At 41.3% G+C, this 21788-nt stretch overlaps 1 protein-coding gene across 2 annotated transcripts in view; it reads left to right on the top strand.

Moving 5' to 3' along the window:
* Window positions 1–21788, top strand: part of sbf2 (SET binding factor 2) — a 93057-nt gene that overhangs the window by 53725 nt on the left and 17544 nt on the right. For both annotated transcript variants that reach the window (XM_086106885.1, XM_086106884.1), the window contains exons 16-23: window positions 831–980; window positions 8028–8096; window positions 14072–14242; window positions 15376–15641; window positions 17092–17264; window positions 17506–17579; window positions 20477–20672; window positions 20826–20953. In XM_086106885.1, coding sequence (XP_085963011.1) covers window positions 831–980; window positions 8028–8096; window positions 14072–14242; window positions 15376–15641; window positions 17092–17264; window positions 17506–17579; window positions 20477–20672; window positions 20826–20953 — 1227 coding nt within the window. The remainder of the gene's footprint in view (window positions 1–830; window positions 981–8027; window positions 8097–14071; window positions 14243–15375; window positions 15642–17091; window positions 17265–17505; window positions 17580–20476; window positions 20673–20825; window positions 20954–21788) is intronic.

The following is a 21788-nucleotide window of genomic DNA, read 5'->3' as shown; positions in this document are numbered from 1 at the left end:
ACAGTAACTGATAGTTAGTGGTTTGTTGCCAACTTCCTTGAGCAACAGATTATTTCACTATTAAGGTAAATTAGTCCATCCTGTGTGTTTTACCCGACGTGCAGATTGTCTCACAAACCGGGACGAAGGCAAAACTACAGCACTTATTTGCTTTTTATGTTGGCTGTTGGCCAGTTTTGTATTCTACTGACTTTATATATATGTTTTATAATAAGAGCCTCCATCTCGCTGTTTATGTAAGAATGCATACCATTTATACTGTGCACCGTCAGCGGGCCTATAAAACTTTGACACATGGTCTGAAAAAAACAATGGGTCTCGACCCAAGGGAATGTGCATACCGCTCTTACAATCACTGACTTTACAGTAAAGTAGTCATGGTTCATCCTGCTCTTCGAAATTAAACTACAAAAGATTCTCTTTAAATGACACTTTCTAAAGACCACAGATCTATTCCGAAAATGAACTACATTACATTAGATTATTAACCACCATGGCAGACACTACGGTGATATAAGATAAGATGAGAAAGCCTTTATTTGTCTCACAATGGAGAAATTCCCAATTTATAGCAGCAAAATTATGAAAGGGAGAAAGTAGAAGACAAAAAGTATTTACATAAATATAAAATATAAATATAAGCACATTAAAAATGGTTGAGTGGGGGTGAGTCCAGGTTTTCATTATATTAATCGGTCAGTAATTTTTTTCACACTTATTATTCTTGTTATTCCTGATATGGATCATCAAATCTGGTCGTTCTACATTAATTACAGTCTCAGTAAGTTCTTCGCCAACCCTGTCTCTGTCCATCATCTCCCTCTAAACAGACTCTTCCTGCTGCTCTGCGGGCACTCAAAGGCAAAGCAGCTCGCCAGTGTCTAACTGAGGAGCTAAGTCTTCATGTTCAGCAAAATCGGGCCATATTGGACCACCAGCAGTTTGACTACATCATTCGGATGATGAATTGTGCCCTGCAGGTAATTCCCACAATTTGTCCCAATCACTTTTCAAACAGTAACCTCAGCTGGCCAGCAATCAAATGCCTAAACCTTTTTCTTCTCCTGAAAATGGCCACACTTGGCTATTCTTCAACTTTGCCAAATGACTGAATGATTACAGTGGTCTGCATCAAAAATAAACAAGAATGACATACATTAATTATTGACATTAATGAAATAAATTTCTCTGTCATTTTTTCTTACCGAAGACAGTGGTACCATTCATTCCCCTCCATAGGATACAGTTTTTCTTTTTTTTTTTTTTTTTCTTTGTTGAGTGGGGTTGGGCAGGTGGTTGCAAGGCTACTACTGGGTAGCGCACTGGCCCAGCCTAGGTTCCAAGAACAGTACCCGAATTGCCAAGGGATTCAATGAACATACTGGATCTATTAGACCACTCTAAGAAGAGATTTGCTGCAAGGTTAATGAGACGAGAGCATATCGAGGAAAACATTGGATATTTGGGATGATTCTTCATCCGAAACTGCCCTAAAAATGTTCTTGCCTATTTTGTTGATGCAATTTTATTTATTTTGACTCAGATGAGTGTTGTTAGCCACTACTTGTTTGTTTTTGCAGTAAAAAAAAATAAGCATCTACCCCACATTTTTTTCCCGACCTCTTACATAAAAGCTTTTTGAGGTAAAAATAACCACGATTTATGGTTGTGGATCCATCCAGAAAGGAAATCAAAACAGGAAAATACTTACAATGTCCTCAGCTTTTAAGCAAAAGCAGTGTCAGAGGAGCACAATTGTACATAAGACCTACTGTCCATGGTTCCCCTTCCTCCTGGTTTTATCTTTCCTGTATTCTACAGTTGTTTACAATGTGTCGTAAGAATGAGTCCAGTAATGGTGCTCATTGTTTATATCAGACAGCTTTTTTGTCTCTTCTTGGTGCCATCATGGTCAAAACAAGTGTCAAAATCAGTTCTCTGTGTGTTTTGTGCAGTCCTGAAAGAGACTGAGGCTTCACTCAGCTAAATCAGCCAGATCTTTATTGCATATGCTTAATTTTTACTGCTTGAATCAGCTCTTTCCCTGGATTTTAATCATGGTAAGCAGTCCCCAGTGTACATTTTTCATGGAGTGACTTTGGATTCCAGTCATGTTTTTAAATACAAAGCCAATTAATCTTGGCAGCTGCTCTGGGCATGAACACAATGTTGAAGTTATTGCCATGTGACAAAAATATTGATTGGCAGGAGCATTCTCACCTTCTGACTGGATTATACTGAACTGGGCTTAACGTACTGACTTCCTTATATACTTTACTATCATAGAGTTGTAAAGTATGCAAGAATAAGTTTGGGGAGAATCACATGCACTCCTGGCGTGCTGCTAAAACTCGTGACACACATTCAGATTTTACTATCTGGGTTTTTTTTCTTTCATTGGAGCCAGGCATCTGTTCTAAGCTCGTTTTTTTTATGGATTTCTTTGAGATGAGCCGGGAAAGGAATATAAATAGAATACTGACGGTCAAGTGATTAGAACTTCACACCGCCCTTTCTTGCAACACCCTGCCACATAACAGACTCGGGGTGATATTTTAGTTGTGTGTGGGTGTGAGAGAGAGGGAGAGGGAGAAGGGGATCAGTGTGACCGATCCTGTAAAAAATGTTGCTGGCAATTATAGAACGATAGCATGATGCCTCATTAGGATTTCTGGCGTAACATGTATGTGACACGTTGATTCACAATGACATCATCATGAGGAGGCCAATTATTCGTATTTAAACTGTTCCCCTCGGGGTAAATAACAGTTTTGGTTTGTGGTTGTAATCAGTGTTCAGAAGGTTTTTCAGGTTCAAGTGTTGGCCTGTGAAACGAAACTGTACAGTAAGTCAAATGTCTGCATATTCGAGTCAGGTTGATTTAATTTGCATGTAGGGATGCACCTTGTGATCGGCAGTAAGAGTTTTACAATATTTTTTCCTGTTGAAACAAAGGATGTTATCCTTTTCTGTGCTTCTGCTATGAGTCACTCAAAGTAACGAGCCTCACTGACGCATTTGAGCCAATTGCACATTAAGTTGTGTGTGTATGCACACCGGTCAGCGCTCCTGCTCTCCACAGTACACAAGCCATGTGGGGGAATGAGGCCTGCTGTGGATGTATCCTGGCATCCCAACCATTTCCTGTCAGATAGGATTATTAGCCCTCTGTGCTCTGCTCTCTCATGGCCCAGGGCCTCATCTTAGTTAAAAAACACACTCTGAATGGCAGTTTACTCGGAGAGGGGATTACGGTGAGAGGTTCATCTGGTGCCGCAGTGCCGCCGAAGCCATATGTCCCACATGACGGTGAAGCGAAAAGTGGGCAAGACGAGCGCATGTTCCACACAGATGTTCAGCGAAAATTGATCTCACTGTTGTCTTGGCGCAGACATACTTGAGGCACCCCATGTTCAGCTCAATCAGTTGGATGTCCAGTGTGGCCAGGTAAACATCTGTTGAAATCAGATTTCAAAACTCTCAATACACCACAGAGGTCAACTATGTGGCCTTCTTTTCCTTTCTTCTTTAGCTCACATATTTCTATGGAGTATATGTGCGTAAAAGTGCCTTTTACGTGTGCATTCCAGACACATCACTTCATTCCAGCAGATTTCCTGGATAGTGTCTCAGGAAGTTTCCCTTTGTTCACTTCCTGCATCATTTTTGTCGCATGCTTGAGTTCCTTTTTTGCGCTCGCTGCATGGCGTACGTGTCTGAGGCCGAATAGCCACGTTAGTCATCATAGCCGTGAAGAGTTCCCGCAGCTTCAAGGGGGAGGAAAAGACTGGTGAAAAGTACAGTAAATAATGGGAGGAAAAGAAGACAGCGGGATGTCGTAGTGGCCAGAAACACAAGGCTACACATTACAACAAGTTCTTGTCTGGAAATCCTTGACACCCCGAATAAATTAGCATGTACTCTCCAACCTGCATGCAGTGAATCCATTAGTGGCATTGCCTTCAATACCTTGCAAATTTTCCTCATCACTTTGGATAATCAGTTTTCACTTCACTTTGGGTTTATTCTGAGCCACTTTGTAGATTGTAGTGGTTATCTCCCTGTGAGTTTATCTAGAAAGCTTTTGTGCTGTCGCTACTCATCCAGTCTGCTTTGAGGAGATTGTAGGTGATAATGAAGTATGCTGAACACAATGCCATATACTTGACATGTGGCATTTTAGAATCCAACAGATGTTTAGGCTGCATATGTACTGTATGTATATACGTTAGCAAAAATATATCTATACTTTTTATGACACGATTTCCAAACGTGGTGTTTTGGGGTTATTTGAGTCAACCATGATATTTTATGTGCGTCTGGATTATAAATTACCACCTCCTACTGGCATCCAACTTCTCCGTATATTCTGTTTGTTGATTTCATCATCTGAAAAGTTCAGTTGCAAAGAAAAGCAGCAATTCAGTTTCATTTTAGAACACATGATCAATGACAATCAAGGCATTCTATTCTAAAAAGATTAGAGGCATCATAGTTTGGCTTGCTAGATATTCACTCATTACCTGTGCATTTCCGACCGGGAACTGCAGGGACCTGCAGCATTGTTCCCTGTGCCGGTAAAATGCTCTGATGCCGCTCCAAGGTGGAACTTTTTATCGCAGCCCCAATAGCACAAAAGACAAACGCATGTGACGAGCAAAATAAAACAAACGTGTGTTACTTAGACCATGCAGGGGGCAGGCAGGCTTTCATGTGTAGCTGTTGCACTTATGTTTTGCATTTTCGCTCCTCTGTACATTCTTCTTTTGGTCTTCTGTTCTTGAGCAATGATGGCAACAGGGGCCCCATTACAGACCACTATCAGAGAATGCTGCATTCTTCACCTTATGCTGTGAACTCTTGATTTCCCAATGTGTGCCTGTGTTTACGCAGATACTTTTTCATGACTTTCAAAAGAAATGCTCATACTTTTTTGAGGGTTATGAGGTACGCCACCAGGTCAAAATCAGTGTATGGTATTACTTTTGTTTCTTCTGGCTGAATTCTCCCTAAGTCCACTTGCTTATCCTGATGTAGCTTAGCACCAATAAGTACCAATTTCCTGTGATTTAAGTACATTTGGAGTCCGACTTGCATCCTTTTCTCCTGTTCTCATCAGGGGTTTTTTTGGAGCCCCAAAGCTCCTGCTGGATGAATCTTCATGTACTTCCCATCCCAACAGTGTTCTCTTGAAACAGAGAAGAGTCACCTCTCTGACCCTGACCGAAACTAAAATACAGTGTGGACATGCCTGCCAAAGTGTTGAGCAGTTAATTGTCATTTTTGTGACAGAAACACTGTATTGTATCCAGGTTATGCTGAACGTGTGTAGAGTTAAGCCTAAAATGATCAATTCCCTGTGATTTTAGGATTCAAGACTTAGCTTGTAGCCGACGTGTGCACATTTTGAGCATGACGTCTCTGATCCACTGGTTAAAGGACACTTTGATTCTCTCATCTTTCATCTCAAACTGCGTCAAACAACAAAGCGTGTGACGGAAAAGTGGTTAGGACTGTCCGTGTTTTATGTTATGTGTTGTGTTTATTATTTTACTCTATGTTACATACCTGTCAACTCATACGGTTTAGCCATAGTTCATACGGATTTTGTGGTGAATCTTACGTATATGGCCGTATCGCATATATCATACGGATTCTGAAAATGTCCGCCCCCCCCCCCCCCCAAACAGGTAGTTCCGTTTGCTTTTGCCCAGAATGGTGCGAGTCTACTCGAATGCTTTCATTTCCAAAGTACCTAAATATGAATGGATGCTGTAACTTTGAGCCAATGGGTCAGCATTTGGAGTTGGTGAAAAAAGTAACGCAGGAATACAACTCTGAACACAATAATGCCACGAAGTAGAATGATGATTATACATTAACCAGACATTGTATTATGGAGATCTACAATAAGTATATTTGAAAATTTCGTGAGTTTTTTTCTGCCCTTATTTTGACATATAAAATGCTTTGGTATGTTATAAGGATTTTTTGCTCTTTATAAGGATTTTTTTGGTAGTTTATACAGGTTGGCGCTCCGAAAAGTTGACAGGTATGATGTTAACTGTTTTGTTAAGCGCTTTGTTACAGCTGCCGCTGTTGTGAAAGCGCTATATAAATCAGCATGTATTGTATTGTATTGTATTGTATTCAAGTGGATATTTGTTGGATGGTTATTGTTTACCTAGAACATACCCAAGAATCTGTAAAGCAGCTAGAAGATTGTGAGAAAATATTTAGATTTAAAGCAAATTATTATTATTGTTATTATTATGTGCTGTGATGAGAAAAGGTTCCATGTCCAAAAATTCTTCATACCGTTTCTCAAAAAGATTGTTCAAGATTCTACATTTCTAATTGATTCGAATGCTGGAGAAGATTGTATTCGACGGAGCCTTTTCAATGGTCAAATTCAGTTTCCTCAAAATCTTAGATATGAATATTTTTTTTCAACTGGAAAAAGAATCAAAATGGCGAATAGTTTTTGATTTATATTTCTAACATTATTTTGCTCCATTTCCTCGTTTCATTTGTAGATAGACAGAGGAAATTTAATCTAAGCAAGAAGAAAAATTAGAAGATGAAAATTTGAATTAGAAGACGAAGGTGGTGCCCATGGTAAGTCATAAATCTGTCCACGAATGCAATGGGAGCATTCATGCAATTAGTGTAAATTAATATGCATGATATATTTGATACATCAGAGGCATGAATATAGATAATGCTATAAAAAAGGTGTTAATATGCAGAATATTTCTTAAATAGTACATGTTGTAATATGGCTAAACAGCCAAACATTAGCCATTTAGTAAATATCGATTTGGCCAAGATTGAATCGCTTTGGGCTAACATTTTCAGTTGGGTTCTGTGTTTTCGACAGTTTATTTTCCATAGCACCTCTATGATTGTTATTATTATTTTTTTTTACTTTTTAAGTATACCTAGGGCCAATAAAAAAAGATTGTAAAACCTAGCAAGTTTCCAAGACAGATGGACTAGCAGGTGCAAGGAGAGACAACAAAAGAAAAACTGCTGGCAGGGGTAACACTTATTTTGTCACTGAGGAAATATTTCCAACCATTCCTTGAAAATCATTGGGTCTATCTCGGCATGACCAGATGGTGGGTGGATTTTATGCAACATGTTATGAAAGTGGCGGCCCGGTGGTCCAGTGGTTAGCGCATCGACCTCACAGTGCGGAGGGTTCAATCCCCACTCCGGCCTCCCTGTGTGGAGTTTGCATGTTCTCCCCGGGCTTGTGTGGGTTTTCTCCGGGTACTCCGGTTTCCTCCCACATTCCAAAAACATGCATGGCAGGCTGATTGGACACACTAAATTGTCCCTAGGTGTGAGTGTGGGCGTAGATGGTTGTTCGTCTCTGTGTGCCATGCGATTGGCTGGCTACCGGTTCAGGGTGTCCACCGCCTACTGCTCGATGACGGCTGGGATAGGCTCCAGCACCACCTGCGACCCTTGTGAGGATTAAGCGGATCGAAAAATGAATGAATGAATGTTATGAAAGTTTGCGATAAGACTTGTGTGATCTGGTCAAGATTGCGAATAAAAATGTTGCAAATAAATTCAAAACAAGTGTGTGAGGGCAAGCATTATATAAGGCTATTGAAAGCATGTGTCTACTATGGACCATGGTGAAGTGAGTGGTTTTGGCAGATTTATTAATTTATTTAGTTATTTGGCGCTGACATTTGACAGGACACGACTGTCTTCATGTAAATGGGTATTTGGATCATTTTACCCCTTAGTGTTCATCACATTGATCATTCCCTTGTGTCGCATGCATGCTTGATGTCCAGATGGACAGAACATTTCTTAAGATATGGCTGAGGAGCATGTACGAGATCACACAATGTCTTACTTTTCCTTTGCCAAAACCTGCATTACACCCCCCCCCCCCCCCGCCCCCACAGTGGTCCTGGTGTGTTTTGTGAGCTGTAACAGAAATACGTAACCTGTGACCTGCTGCGTCTTGCCCCACTCACACTTGTCCCCTGTTGTTTGACTTACAGGACTGTTCCAGCTCAGAAGAATACACCGTGGCCTCTGCACTGCTGCCACTGTCAACAGCTTTTTACAGAGTAAGTAGGTTCATTCAACACAGATGTGTGTTCCACGTCAGGCTTCTGTTTTGCTCATTTCACAGATAATGCATACAAAGTGTTTTGGGTGGCACGTGTAGCTAAAACCACTTCCAGTCCTTTACATTCAGTAGGTTTGAGCCTTTAAGACACCCAACAATCATACATATTCACTTCATAATGGTGCCCTGACTTCCGAGTCTAATTTGTTGCACGGCCACTCTCGTAACTTAAAACAGTTATAGCATCATTGTCACAGTGGAGAACTGACTTGGACTTAGTTTCCAAACCACACTGTCAGTGGAGAATAGCTTGCCATGGCTCATTACATGTACCCACGGCTTGGTATGGTATTTCTTGCTATGGGGACAGACACAATAGGCCACATTGCCATTTTGTTGGGTACCAGTATTTTACCCTCTTGAGCTAGACTGAAACCTGCGTTGCACTTGAGCGCTACATGGCTCATACTGTTCAGTTATTAACAAAGAAAATAAAAGCATTAAAAGAGAAGGCTTTCATTGATTGGTGCCGGTTTAAAGATTTGAAACCGTGTGGTCTCATAGGATTTCTGTTGGCCAGTGGACTATCACTAATAATTTCTTACTCGGCCTTGAAAGCCAATAAAGGAGACTCAAGCAGCGTATAGCACCGTTTTTGTTTTGGCAACTCGTTTTCGCCTTACCTAGTCGGTAAAAAGCAAAGTCAGCCAAGAATACGCGCCTGCCCCCCCCCCACCCCCTCCTCTCAAAAATAACACCAACAAATAGATTCCGTAAAAACTGGTGCAAGAGTCACACACTAGAACCAGGACATAAACAGAGATAAGTAATGGAGTGTCCCACAGTCACCATCTCCAACTACGCGGCGTTTCCCAACCACTGTGAGCACTGTTGCCTTTTGGTACTTTTCCACCTCGCTTATAAATAAATCATCCCATTCTTTGCAACATTGTTTCATTTCTTGAACTTCATAGATATTCAATTCGTAAGCTTTGGAGTGAGGTTAATGTCTGCACTTTGACTGGACCACCACTTGTTTTTCCCAGTAGCCATTCTGCCCCCCCCCCCCTTTTTTTTGGAGGGGGGCGCTTGGGCATCATTATCGTGTTAAATGTATCTAAAATATGTTGGTACACACAATGCGTGGTTGACTAAATCACTGCAAGTGGCCTAGATCCTGTGGCAGCGACATAAGCCCAACATATTTGGTTTGCGCCAATTGTGGTGCAGTGCATGATGGCCAGGCATCTTCACTTCGGTCTCATATTTCCAAAAAGATTGCTTGGCAGGTCTTGTGTGCCCCCCCCCCCCCCCATAAGTTAAGACAGACTGCCATGTTCATTTTAGACACGAGAGACTTTATCTTGGCAACTCTTCAAAAGAAGACACACAGGGACAGCTGTTTTCTAAAAGCACAATATTTCATCAACTTTTTCTACACCGACTGAGATGTAGTGTTTGGGTTTATTTCAATGTATCATTAAATGTTTGGTTTATAGGGAAACTTAAAAGGACATTATATTCCTGGTTTAAATGATAAGGACATGGCCATTTTTGATGAAATTTAATTTGCACAAATTGTGTACTTTTGCAACAAAATCTGTACTGTACTAATTCCATCCATTCATATGATTCACTCATTTGTTTTTGAAGTCTTGTAGGAAATCTAAGATTATTTTTTTTCCCCCTAGCCCTCCTGGGGGTTAAGATTGGAGGATGCCATTTGTCAACAATGGGGATATGAAGCCCTTTGAGACCTTTTTTGTGATTCAGGGCCATATGAATAAATTCTACTTGACTCATATTTGTGAAATCACATTTTGCACATCTCCTTAAATTTATTTTGAAAAAGGAGCATGTTACAGTAAATGCATGCATGCATTGAAGCTCACGGTATTTATTGACATGGTTGTGGGAAAAAAATGGAATTTCATATGTTTCATATGTTTGAGCATAAGTGTTTTGGATAATGGAGGGATGTTTCTTTGGGTCCTAATCATCAAGACATGAGTAATGAAATCAATTTGTTGAAACCACACTAGTTGTGTGAAATCATGAACAAATTTGATGATTTTGTAGTTGTCATTTCCCTTTACTACATTTGGAATGTTTGAAGACGGTTTGTCTTTAACTCTAGTACAAAAGTCACATTCGGGAGTCCAAGTTCGCCCTGTTTTCGCCTTGTTGTTGTCAGCGATGCTATCCACAAAAATCTCATGTATATTCCTCAAGCCAAGCATCATGGGAGTGTTTTGGTTTGTTTCCATATGTTGACGCTTACAGCTGATGTTATTGACTGACCCACATTCTTTGTTCATTCCCAAAACGCCTCTGCTTTTCGGTGTCCCCTGACTCTTCTAACATACTGTACATTGCAGATCATGCTTGTTAACATTTGCAATAGAAGAAAGGACAAATGCATGTCCAAAATATGCCGTTGCATTTTCCATGCGTGCTTGCCAGTTGGTAAAGTTCATCTAGGTTTCATCTAACCACATTCGCCCTTTATTAGATGCAATCAGTGAGTTTTGTCGAGCTGCACATTTCCTCTGGCCTTTATTATGTAAAGATGAGTGTTGATCTGGAGACGACAAGGCATCACCGACATTTGTATATATCTTTGTTTTGCATAATATTCAATCCATTTGAATGTGCCACAGTAGGTGTCTTTGTTCTTCTGGGTGCAGTGTATTTTATCCGAGCAGATCAAAGGAATTTGATGACCCACTCTGCCGGAGCACTCTGCTGTGAGTTGGGGGAGTTGGCGGGGCATTTTCCTCCAGCATGTCCTCATGCGCAATGTGACGCACTGGTTGACCCTTGTGCAACTCCAAAAATGTTCAACTTCTGGTTTACTTAATCTATGTTTACCTTCTTTTGGAACATTTACGTTACTTGTACAATGTGTGATTACACAGTTATGTTCTATCGGCGGGTTTGTTTATGATTCTGACTTTCATTATCCATCCATCCATCCATTTTCCGAACCGCTTGATCCTCACTAGGGTCGCGGGGGGTGCTGGAGCCTATCCCAGCTGTCTTCGGGCAGTAGGCGGTCTGAATCGGTCGCCAGCCAATCGCAGGGCACACAGAGACGAACAACCATCCACACCCACATTCACACCTAGGGACAATTTAGAGCGTTCAATCAGCCTGCCATGCATGTTTTTGGAATGTGGGAGGAAACCGGAGTACCCGGAGAAAACCCACGCAGGCCCGGGGAGAACATGCAAACTCCACACAGGGAGGCCGGAGCTGGAATCGAACCCGGTACCTCTGCACTGTGAAGTCGACGTGCTAACCACTGGACTACCGGGCCGCCCTACTTTCATTATTATCTTATATATTTAAATTTGTTTTTTCAGGAGATTGATTATGTGCCAGGCAATTATGTATTTCCATAGAGGGAGAAATAATTACTTTTTTTTCTCTGCCATTTGGGAATACTGAATTTCTTCCCAGTACTTTTTCTGCCTAAAGGCTGGTGACATATTGGGTTCGATTCAGTATTTTCAGCGACAACATGCACCATCACTCATTGCCCGCGAGACATACTTGACATGTGATGTCCCGTCAGTGCTTGAAGGCTACTTACTGGTTGTCATACCATGGACCTCAGGACCGTAAGTAACCCTTAAGTTAAAAACAAGATCACAGATCCTGAGAGCCACTTTACCATTACACACAATTTTTCCCTTGCATCTCCTTTTTATTTTTCATTTTTGGCTTGTTTTTACCCCTCTCTCAAATGTACATTCCACGCTCCACAAGTCGAGTACCTCAGCCAGATGGGTCTGATAGGAGTATACTCCCCTTTTTCGCTTTAACTTGATTTCCTTCCCTCCTCCCTCTCTATTATTCTCCCTTTCCCCATCTCCCGCCTTGCCATATGTCTTGTGAGTGTCTTGCTATATTCGGAAGAGATGACCTAGGTCAAAATGACCTGCACATATCCGAAGAGTCAAAAAAACACCCAGGCTGAGTATAGACAGCATAGACACGTCACAAACACCGCCCCTGCACACAAATACACTCGCGCATCTGCTTTTGGAAACATAGCATGTAGCACAGAGAGGTGTTCCAGCGCTTCTGACTGTTCATATTTTTTTGTTTGTAATTGAGTTTCTTTCATCCTTAAATCTTAAATTTAACTTGTCTGTGCAGAATCTAGACTACAATGCAATCCTCTTTTGCACGCACTGTGATCTTTGGTCTCAGTGCAGTCTTCAAATTATTTTTGACCGCAGAAGTTGAGCTCTTTTTTTTTCTTTCTGAAATGACTTCGCAATGACTTATTGTATTATTTAGGCTGATGATGGGACATTTTTGTCGCCCTCAATGTTACATTATAGAGAACAGAGCATATTAGTCATAGTGTATTAATTTAAACAAAGATAAATTATATGAAAGTGCAGTGGGTGCAGTTATATTCCAGAGGGAGAAGAAACAATATCAAGACGCTCCAAGTAGAGCTCAACATTTCTCTCACTCTTGACAGGAGTGAAAAGCCAGCATTTCCACAACTGTCTCCTGCCTTGCTTTCTGTGTGTAAGGGACTGTGAAGTTGACCCACTAATTTGCCACGCTTCCGACTTGGTGTTCGAGACATGACAGGCAGGATTGGTGTGGAGTTGAGCACCCGAGACACACTGTCCTTTTGTGTTGAAAACAATAGTGGCTGTCAAAGTTGAACTTTTGCATCCTCTGTGTGAGCGTATATTTCGGACAAGACAGTGTTCCGCTTACAGTTTACGGGGAACGTAATAGAAAAGTGACATGAGATAAGTAACCACTTTGGCCTATGTAGAGTTCCATCAAGATATTATGTTGTTAAAAGAATACTCTGTATTTAAGTCCACCAGTCGAAAATTTGAACACACTTTTTTCATCGTAGTGTAACGCGCGTCCGAACGTTTGACGTGCAGTGTAAATCTTCTGTGATTTTTAAATTATTTTCGTTAAAAAAATTCATGAAAGTCCTCACCTTTGTTTCTGATTCTCAAATTACGTTTGCCCAGTTGTGTTGTGTGTAGTGTAAAACAAGAGAAGCACAAGGCTTTGTGTTGGGTGTTGCAGTAACATGTCGCTTTTGTTTTGTTTTTCTCCTCAGAGGCTTGATTTATAAGTTTGTGGTCATCAGCTGCAATTTGGGCATAGTTTTATTCCGAGCTTAATTATCATGTTATTGTTATCACCGAATCCAATGAACTTGGATCCAACATAGTACGCATGAGGAACAGCAGTGGGAGGTTGTCAGTCTCTTGGCTTCAGGCCCATCGTAGAGGGATTAAAGCTGTTTTGTTTCTGCTGGTTGTAATTATATTAACCACCTCCGCTTCTCATAGTTGTGGATAAATAATGAAATAACAATAAAAAAAATAAAGAACAACACCAAATAAACACTGCTCAAATACCGCAGCGGGAAAGGAATCGTAAGCTGGTCTTAAAAAAAAAACAGCGCCAGGTCTTAAAATATCATCATCACACTGAATGAAGATGGACTGTTGTTTTGAGTCATGTTGGTCTATTTTATTTAGGTGTTACCAGAGGTTATATTGTGGTGTTCCAGTGTGGAAACCCAATTTAATGCCAGAAGCATTGCAAGTGCTGAATGTTCATCCCCCACTAGTTCTTTAAAAAAAAAACATTAACACAAAATATCCCGACCGAAAAAAGGTGTCTGTTACCGCATTAAGTAACCTCAAAGCTTCACAGATTCTAATATGGATAATTGATTGATTTTCCTTGAAGTCATGACTGGTTTGACTCTTGTATTTGAGTGAAGAGGAAAAACAAGAAGAGCTGTCAATGTCATCACATTGAAAAGAATAGTAGTCGTCGAAGCAATAGTTTCATTCTGAAGACCCTAGCTACTTATTTTGAATCAAAGGAGACCTGCGCTATGTAGTGTTTCTCTTGCTTACAATGGTCAGGCTCATTTTCATTGTCTTTTAATGCTTTTTTGTCTTTTAGAAATTGGTTGCTGGGGTGAACCAGTTTGCCTACACCTGCATCCAGGACCACCCCATTTGGACCAACCAGCAGTTTTGGGAGGCCACTTTCTACGGCGAGGTCCAGAGCCAGATCAGAGCCTTGTACCTCAACAGCCCAGAGGAGAAGTGGGGCATCGCTGTCAGGCTGAAGGTAAAATGATGCCGTTGCTTGAGCTTGGATTTATCTGTAGTCTTATTTAGCTCATCTCTTTTAATCCATGTTAGAGATCATGTAGAATCCGGGGACAGAATTTTACAAAGCTGTAACAGGTTAAAATAACTTTGATTAGAGATTTTTGGTTGCTCTTGTCATTTCATTTAACACTTTGTTCAACTACATTAATTGGTTTTGAAGAAAGGTAGGACACTACTTTAAATTTAAATTTACCATAAATTTGCAAAAAGGGCAAATGATTTCATACCAATCTCTGTCGGGCAGAAGCCCTTGTATGTCAAATTTCTTAATTTTTCCACAAATCGATGTTCTTCGTTTGTCCCCATATCACCTCTTATTTTTACACATTATTAACCAAGTTAAAATGTTGAAAAAAGCTTGAGAACAAATCTCTAATTCTTTTGAATACTTGAGCTGTCTGAGAAGTACTGTATCGTAAACCTTTGCTTCTTCCACACTCCACAGGAGCTGCGTGTCAGTATGTCGCCTCAAAATTCAAACTACTTTGGTGTGACAATAAGTGAAAGTAGGCAAGTCATTTGAGTAAGCCTGCATTGTTAAAAATAGATCGTTGTAATCCTTCAGTAGTCAGCCACAATGATAATTGCGCGCAGGTTCATTTCTGCTTGTTACACTGCTTAGCTCATTTGGAATGTTCCGTTAACCTGCCATGCATGTTTTTGGAATGTGGGAGGAAACCGGAGTACCCGGCGATAATCCACTCGGGTACGGGGATGAAAAAAAATCAATTGATGAATCGATTACTTAAGAAGCACGTAATATATTGACCGATCACACTCATGGATGATCGTATCGGCAGCTTAAAACCCGAATCAGAACATCCCTAGTAATAAGTGCAGATTGAACTTCAAATTGTATTGTTGGAAAACTATTAAATGAGAGAGTAGTATAGTTGTATTGAAATAATAGTTTTGGGGTTACCGACATAGCCTCTTTAGACATTTTTTATTTTTATTATTTTTTTAATTATAAGCTAACCGGTTGTCTGTTTTCTGCAAGTAATCTTTACTATTAAATCTGAGCTTTTTGTGAACTTCCCTCAATCCTCTCAAACATTTCCTCTCCTACCATTTGTTGCCATCTTCCAGTATGTGGGCAGAGTGCCTGGAAAAGACGAGGAGCAGACAGCGATGGATCTGGCCGCCGAGCAGCTGCGCTTGTGGCCAAGCCTGAGCAAAGAGAAGCAGCAGGAACTGGTGAAGAATGAGGAGAGTACCATTTTCAGCCAGGCCATCCATTATGCCAGCCTCATGGTATACTTGCTAGTTCCTTTGGACACCAGCAAGAACAAGCTGCTTCGCAACACGCCCGCAGCCGACTGGGAGAGTGGAAGCAACAGCATCGTCACCAACAGGTGAGCAGGGAGAGGAAAGAGGTTGGTTCACTTTCTTGAGTTTACACGTTATTTTGTTTTAGCGGTGCTCTTAAATAGTCGCATTAAACGAAATTATATATTTCCATATTGCCGTTGTGAAAATGGCTGCTGTTGTGCCCATTGTTCTCAAGTCCCTCCCTCTGTCGCTCAACCCCTCTACCTGTTTTTTCTCTCTCTGTTTACCCTCTGTCCCTCTATTCTGTTTCTCCATCTCAACCCAACTTTTGCCGAGGCAGATGGTCACTGTCGGAGGTTTCTTCCTTATGTGAGAGGGAGGTTTTCCCTGCCTCCATCAAAGTGCTTTTTCGATGTGGTGTTCAGTTGGTTTTCTTGCCTATATAGAGTAGTGCCAGATACAAGTGACCAGACCTTTGAGGGTTTTTTTTTAAATATAAGACGTCTTTTGTTTTTAGTGAGGCTTTCTCTTGGATGTCATTAATGGGGCCACTTTGTACTAGAGGGTGACACGGGATTGCATTTTTACCCCCTTCCCAATTCCACAGAAAAAAATCCATCCTGTCCCAATCCCAGACCATAGTATAAAAAATATATATATTTTTATAATCATGTCTCGTCCCACTCCCAGTGAAAATGACTGCCAATACCGTACCACTCCCATTTTGGATGTCAGCTATATTTAAAAAAAAAAAAAAAAAAAGACTAAAGTTACATTTTACTCATATATAACTGTTTGTCGTCCCATTTCTCCTCGTGGACTCACTCTTACTGTTTTGTGCAACACAGAAAACAAATTTGTCTGCTCCCATGAACTTTCTATCCCGTCCGTCCCAATTCCATGATTAAAGGTAAAGTTGAGTCCCATCCCGTGGGAATCCTGCGGGATTCTTGTGACCCGCAGGATTCTTGAAAAAAAAGTCGTCTCTCTGTAAATCAACTAAAATCGAACAAAAGAGCAGTGATTATGCTTGCTGAACACTGTGAAGTAAATCTTCAAAGTGGCTAGCTTGTTGCCAGAAACCCTCGGATGAACACGGTGTTCTCATTTTGTTTGTGGTGTTTACCTATTTTTTTCACCCAAATTTTGACATTTCATTCTCAAAACTGCCTCGAGATGTAACATTTTATTTCTTATGTTTTCAAATGTATGAGACAACAGCTGCAAAATTGTTTGGGTAGTCATTTTCCTTCATTGTTTTTTTTTCCTCTCCATTGTGGCCCCAGACCTTTGCTTTTTATAGAAGACATTTGGATCCTGTCACTCACTCGTGAGGATTCCAGAAGGCAATTTGCTTCATGTGAAACATTCGCTATGGCTAATAGATTGATCCCAGCATCAACACGTTTCCTGTGCCGGGCTCACTGCTCCTTTATCACTTCTGTCGACACACAACTCTCACATCTCCCCATGGACGCAGCAGCTTGACCCTTTACATGTTCTTGTTTTTATCATACCATTTCTCATTTATAGCATCGCTGGCAGTGTCGCCGAGAGCTTCGACACAGAAAGCGGCTTTGAGGAGTCGGAGAACAGCGACGTGGCCCATTCGGTGGTCAGATTTGTGGCTCGCTTCATCGACAAGGTGTGCACTGAGAGCGGAGTAACCCAAGAACACATCAAGAACCTCCACAGCATGATCCCTGGTACGTCACAGACGGAGTTCATTCACGTATATGCTGTCCTAATTCCCTCAGCTTTGTTCAGAGTAACTCCTACTGGTGTTTATTCTCAGTAACACCGGCCTTTGAGCTGATTAACTCCTGACATGTTAAATGGCCTTAAAATCTCAAAATACACACACTGCTTGTGTGAATGTGTGCGAGCACATGTGTGTCTTTGTACGGGCTCTGTGGACACCAGGTAACCTTATCTTGTGACCTACAGGCGTCGTCGCCATGCAGATGGAGGCTCTAGAGGCAGTTCACAGGGAGAGCAGGAGGTTACCGCCCATTCAAAAGGTGTGTGATGCTCCACATGGCAACATGTTTGGAGCATGTATAGTTCAAGTTGCGTACAAGCATGAAAAGGTGCACCTGAATCACTCCTCCCGAGACTGTCGACAATAAATGTAACTACCATCCAGCTAAGCAATCATGTAAGGGAAGCTAGGCAAAAAACAATATTTTGATTGTTTCAGTGACATATATATATAAGTGTATGTATTTATTTAGGCGGCACTGTGGTAATCACGTCGACCTCACAGTGCAGAGATACAGGGTTCAATTCCAGCTCCGGCCTCCCTGTGTGGAGTTTGCATGTTCTCCCTGGGCCTGCGTGGGTTTTCTCCGGGTACTCCGGTTTCCTCCCACATTCCAAAAAAATATGCATGGCGGGCTGATTGAACACTCAAAATTGTCCCTAGGTGTGAGTGTGAGCGTGGATGGTTTTTCGTCTGTGTGTGGCCTTTGATTGGCTGGCAACCGGTTCAGGGTGTCCCCCGGCTACTGCCCGAAGACAGCTGGGATAGGCTCCAGCACCCCCCGCGACCCTTGTGAGTATAAGCAGATCGGAAAATGGATGGATGGATTTATTTATTTAAAACCTAACTCCTTTTTTTGTTAATATATGCTCACATTCACACTTCTGGGCAATTCTGTCTTCAAGTGACTGAACATATTAACTAATTTCTAGAAGCGTGAGAATCCACAAAGCACACACGCTGAATTTATTCAAATGAAATACTTCACCCGAACCATTTATTTTGTTGTCTGAGTCAGATGAAAATACCGGTAGTTCAAACAGTTGTGACACATTGTTTCCATTTCACAAATGTTTGTATCATTTCCCTTTGAATTTACCACCGTGTTGTACGCACATAGTCTGATTCGAAACATTTTGTTGTGCGATAGCAGTGTGGTATTTTAGATTTCTGACATGTGAACCCATAATAAGCATCTATGTGAATCAGTATAATGTGACACTGTAAGCAAGCAAATAAGCATGATTTTCCTTGGTGGTTTTCTTAAGCTTCATATTGGTTTTAAACTTTACAAAACATTAGTTTCTGAGCCACTTTTTTTGAGCCACAGAAACAACCACAACAGAAAGTGATAATATTCGTTGACCTTTTTTGTAGACCGTGGCATCCAACTCTCATCCCCAGTTTTTAATTCCCTTTCCTGGTCATGTGCAGCAAGTGGAAGATATCCAATGTTTTCAAGTGCACTTTTAAATATTTTACTTGGTATTTTGAACCCCTCTGTGTTTTTATTGCCTCTGCCAGCACTTGGTAATCCTTGTTACACGCACTCATACACACAGACAAACACCATCCCAGTACTGCCTTGAGACCAACCTGGAAGCTGTGGTGAGCTGTCTGCTGAACTTTGTGGCTCATTCCAAGCTGGACTGCTAGCTGCAAGACGCATGCCAAATACTAAAAAGTGTCTAAACAACAGTGGCACCGGCCTCATGACGAGTCCGAGTAGTATTAGTAATAGCAGCTCTGATTTCTGGAAGGAAAAACAGGGAATGCATTAAAGATGCAATCTAATACCTCTTTTAAACTGCTGACCCGGGTCAAAGAAGGTTCTTAGCCACAGACAAACCTGGGCCATTCTGAAAGGGTCCCCATTAACTTACTTTAAATGAAAAGGATTGGCATTGCCTGACATTTGATTATGATTATCAAAACCCCATTAGACACCAATAGACATATTCACCATGATGTCATACCTGCTTCCGGGTGGCAATAGTTCCGGTGACACCACTAGTAAACAAACTCTTCTGTCATTTGACCAAGGCTCGTGACAACAGAGTAAATGATTAATTTCTCTCCTACCATGGTTTGAATGTGTCACGTGCCAGTTGAAAAGACGATAGGTTAGGTCACGTCACTTCCGTTCAAACCAAAGGTTCCGATGGATGGATGAATGCAATCTGTGTGTGTGTGTGTGCGTGTGTGTGTGTGTGTACAGTATATAATACAGTAATATATATATATATATATATAATATACAATTATTTTTTTTAATTGAAAGAAGTAAATTGGGAAAAAAAATTGGGGTACACCTGAGAGCAGAACCCCAAACAAGTAGTTTCTCATCGTTTACCTTTCAGTCAATGGTGGTCACTCGTTTCCTGCCATCCGGAAGTACCCGAGCACCTATTGTTTCCAAACATGATGAAAAGGTCGATAGTCGGGGTTACTGTGTCAGATACAGTTTGCAGTACTCTCTTGAAACACGCCCAACAGCCTACATTCACTAAAACAGCTGAGATGAAATGGACAACAGCGTTATGAGACTGGTTCCACGGCTGCTGTGATCCCAGTGCGAGCTGCATATTGTGTCGGTGTGACCTGCCTGCATGCTGTAATTATTTATCTCCCATGAACTTCACGTGCTCTTGATTTCAGTGTTGGTGGTTTTAAAGTGAGGCTACTCCCTTTGGTTGCTTAGGTACTGAATACATTGCAGCCCTCTATTGATTAGCCTCAATTTAATTGGAGGGCAAATTGTGGTAAATGCAATATTTGCAGCTGGCATGATGAAGAAACAGATTATTTTGGCAGTGATGAGCCTGATTTAGCATGCAAGATGACCCATGTTAATGAGTGTCTGATTTCAATGAATTAATTTTCTCAAAAAAAGCTGAATTGTAATTCATTGTGGTATTAACCAACAGTGGGAATTATTGTTTGAAAATTAAGTTTTATGCGTGCCTGTTTTTGAAAGTGTTATGCATGTGGAGTTTGAATGTCTATCATAGCGTGGCGATTTGACATTGTAATTGAAAATATTTAAATGCTCTCATACTGATGCGCTTTTAGATTTGGACTCCCAAGAATTCAAAATGAAGAATTACATATTTTGGGTTGTTTCTGGATTTAACTTTCAACATGTCCTCCCATCAGCCTAAAATTCTACGTCCAGCACTGCTTCCTGGGGAGGAATTTGTGACCGAGGGGCTGAGGGTGCTTCTGGATCCTGATGGCCGGGAAGAAGCCACTGGGGGGCTGCTGGGGGGCCCACACATCCTGCCAGCAGAGGGAGCACTCTTCCTCACCACGTACCGCATCATCTTCAAAGGCATCCCCCATGACCCCCTGGGTAAGTTCACTTTGCGCCAATGAAGGTTTCAAAGATAACGATAAGAAACACTGATGCAGTCATGTGCTACCAACCAATTCGAGTTTATGCCATTGTATTTTATCCCTGTTGCACTGGCCATACTTCTGCATGTGTCATTGTCCACGTGTGCAGTGGGGGAGCAGGCGGTGATCAGAGCCTTCCCAGTGTCCACCTTGACTAAGGAGAAAAAGATCAGCATCCAGAACCTACTGCAGCAGAACATGCAGGAGGGTCTCCAGCTACGCTCTGCATCCTGTCAGGTGATTAGATGGCAGGTTTCTCCATACAGTGGTGCCTTGAGATACGAGTGACCCAGGGCACCAAACCATCATTTTGGCTTTTTTTTTTTTTTTTCATTTTGACGTGCACTTGCAAACCTTAGATATGATGCTGTTTGGTCGCAGTGAACTCAATTCTACTCACTTCACAATAAGCAGCCTTTTGCCACATAGTGAACATTTCTTCATAAAAGTTGCTTCAAGCTATTTAATCCCACTCACAATTGAGGTTTACTGTCAAACAGAACAAAAAAACACAGAGAATGTTATGTGCATTTAAAACAACCCCGTGGCTTTAGGAAATTCCAGTCAAAAAAACAAAACAAAACATTGACATGCTAATGGCTAGCATCAATATTCAGTTTGAGAAGCAACAGAAATTTGAACATAATACTGGTGCAACACGTGTATAAATAACAGTACTGCTCTGTATAACAGTATTCATATTTCCTTTATCCTGTACAAAAAATAATTATCACAGCATCTTACTGAGTCACTTGAAGTAGTCGGAGAAGTACTACTCCTCTTCAATTTGTTTCTGCAGACATCGCACGTCTGACAACACTCCTACCTTTGAGTCTTCTTGGTTTCAAGATGGCGCCGAAGTTGGCAGCCGTCTGCAAGAGCTATGCTCTTTCTTGTTTTTGTCTTTTGTTTTGTAATATGGTGTTTGTTGTTCTTCGTGTGGACCCTTTGTGGACTGTTTTCAGCGCTTTGGACATGACATTCGTTCAAGGAGAAGAATCTGTGCTTGATGGTTGTGGCTTCTCGGCAGCACGCATGTACCAGCACTGATTTTTGATGGAGGGGAATCTCC

This window comes from Hippocampus guttulatus, chromosome 3, assembly GCF_054856545.1.
Source record: "Hippocampus guttulatus isolate MCC_2025c chromosome 3, RoL_Hgut_1.0, whole genome shotgun sequence".
NCBI classification, from domain to species: Eukaryota; Metazoa; Chordata; class Actinopteri; order Syngnathiformes; family Syngnathidae; genus Hippocampus; species Hippocampus guttulatus.
This window is presented reverse-complemented; position numbering and strand designations above follow the sequence as displayed.